The sequence below is a fragment of the Octopus bimaculoides genome, chromosome 19 (assembly GCF_001194135.2).
Source record: "Octopus bimaculoides isolate UCB-OBI-ISO-001 chromosome 19, ASM119413v2, whole genome shotgun sequence".
NCBI classification, from domain to species: Eukaryota; Metazoa; Mollusca; class Cephalopoda; order Octopoda; family Octopodidae; genus Octopus; species Octopus bimaculoides.
Genome location: NC_068999.1, coordinates 46,119,346 through 46,120,713, shown reverse-complemented (window position 1 = coordinate 46,120,713; position 1,368 = coordinate 46,119,346). Strand labels below are relative to the sequence as shown.

The 1,368-nt window shown below is 42.8% G+C and overlaps 1 protein-coding gene across 1 annotated transcript in view; it reads right to left on the bottom strand.

The window, feature by feature from the left end:
- LOC106877733 (E3 ubiquitin-protein ligase RNF13) overlaps window positions 1-1,368 on the bottom strand; it is a 67,963-nt gene that overhangs the window by 8,325 nt on the left and 58,270 nt on the right. The window contains exon 8 of the mRNA XM_052974710.1: window positions 1,049-1,154. Within this exon, the coding sequence (XP_052830670.1) occupies window positions 1,049-1,154 (106 nt within the window). The remainder of the gene's footprint in view (window positions 1-1,048; window positions 1,155-1,368) is intronic.

Sequence of the window (1,368 nt, the reverse complement as noted above, 5' to 3'; positions counted from 1 at the left end):
AGCTGTGTGTGTGTTACTGTCTCCTTGCTGTCATTATTATCATCATCATTTAACACCCATTGCCCATGCTGGCATGGGTTAGATGGCTTAACCAGAGAAGGAAAACTGGGGAGATGCACCAGACTCCAGTCTGATTTCTACGGCTGGATGCCCTTCCTAATGCCAAAACCACTTTACAGAGTGTGCTGTATGCTTTTACGTGGTACTGCATTGGCGCCACATGGGAATCTTCCTAGGCATGTCTGGTCATGGGAAAACATTACTCTGCTTGGAAACAAGTGAGGTAGGTGAAAAGAAGAGCGTCCAGTTATAGAAAATCTCCTTCTACAAATTCCATCCGACCCATGAAAGCATGGAAAAGTGGATGTTATATGACGATGACGGTTTAAATTAGTGAAAGAGGGCAACCCTTGTTGATTCAAAATTATCAGTGCCGAGAAAATGTAAAGGGACGTACAATCTCAGAAATTATACATAATTCTATGAGCCTATTGTAATAGAGACACATTTAGATTATGACAGAAAGAGAGAGAGAGGGGGGGTACACTAAAGTAGTGGGGGGAGAATGAGACAGTGACGAAAGGGTACGTGACTAACAGGGAGAGAGAGAGAGATTAATGGTTTACAAGAATTATCGTCATTGCGCAAGGGGGAATAACTGCAGCAATCAAAGTGCACAGCTGCATAATTAGCAGTATTATCATCATCATTATAGATTCACAGTAAGAAATTGTGGAGGAGGGGCGGCGGGGTAGAAGGCGTAGCGGCAACGTTAGAGTGTTGGGGGGTGGTAAGCGACAATGCAGAGGGGAGTAGTAGCAGCAGCTGCAGTGGAGAAGGCGTACAGTAGGAGGGAGGATTAGTAACAAGAGCAGAGCGTGAGTGAAGGGAGATTCTGGAGCGGAAAAAAGAAAAGCAGAGAGAGAGAGGGAAAGAGAGAGAGAGAGAGAAAGAGGAGTTAGTGAGTTAGTGAGTGAGTGACCTGAGAAGCATGGAGACGTATGTTATTGGTGGGGTAAGTAGAGGGTTTCTTGCCTACCTGACTTACCATCACAACACAGCCAATCATCAAACATCCACCCATCACTGCAGCAAATGGAAACAAGTAGTTCTTCACATTGAAAGGTGGTCGTGGATCAATGGTCACCGTGAAACTGAAGCAGAAAGCAAAAAACAATCATCATGTTGTTGTTGTTTTTTTTGTTTTTTTTTTGCAGTAAGACAGTTTTAAAACAGAGTTATTGCAACATGCACGAGTGTGTATATACGCATGTGTACACAGGCATGCACAATGACATGGTATTGTTGCTACATACATATAGATGCACACATATAAAAACATATACATCTATACATATATATACATAT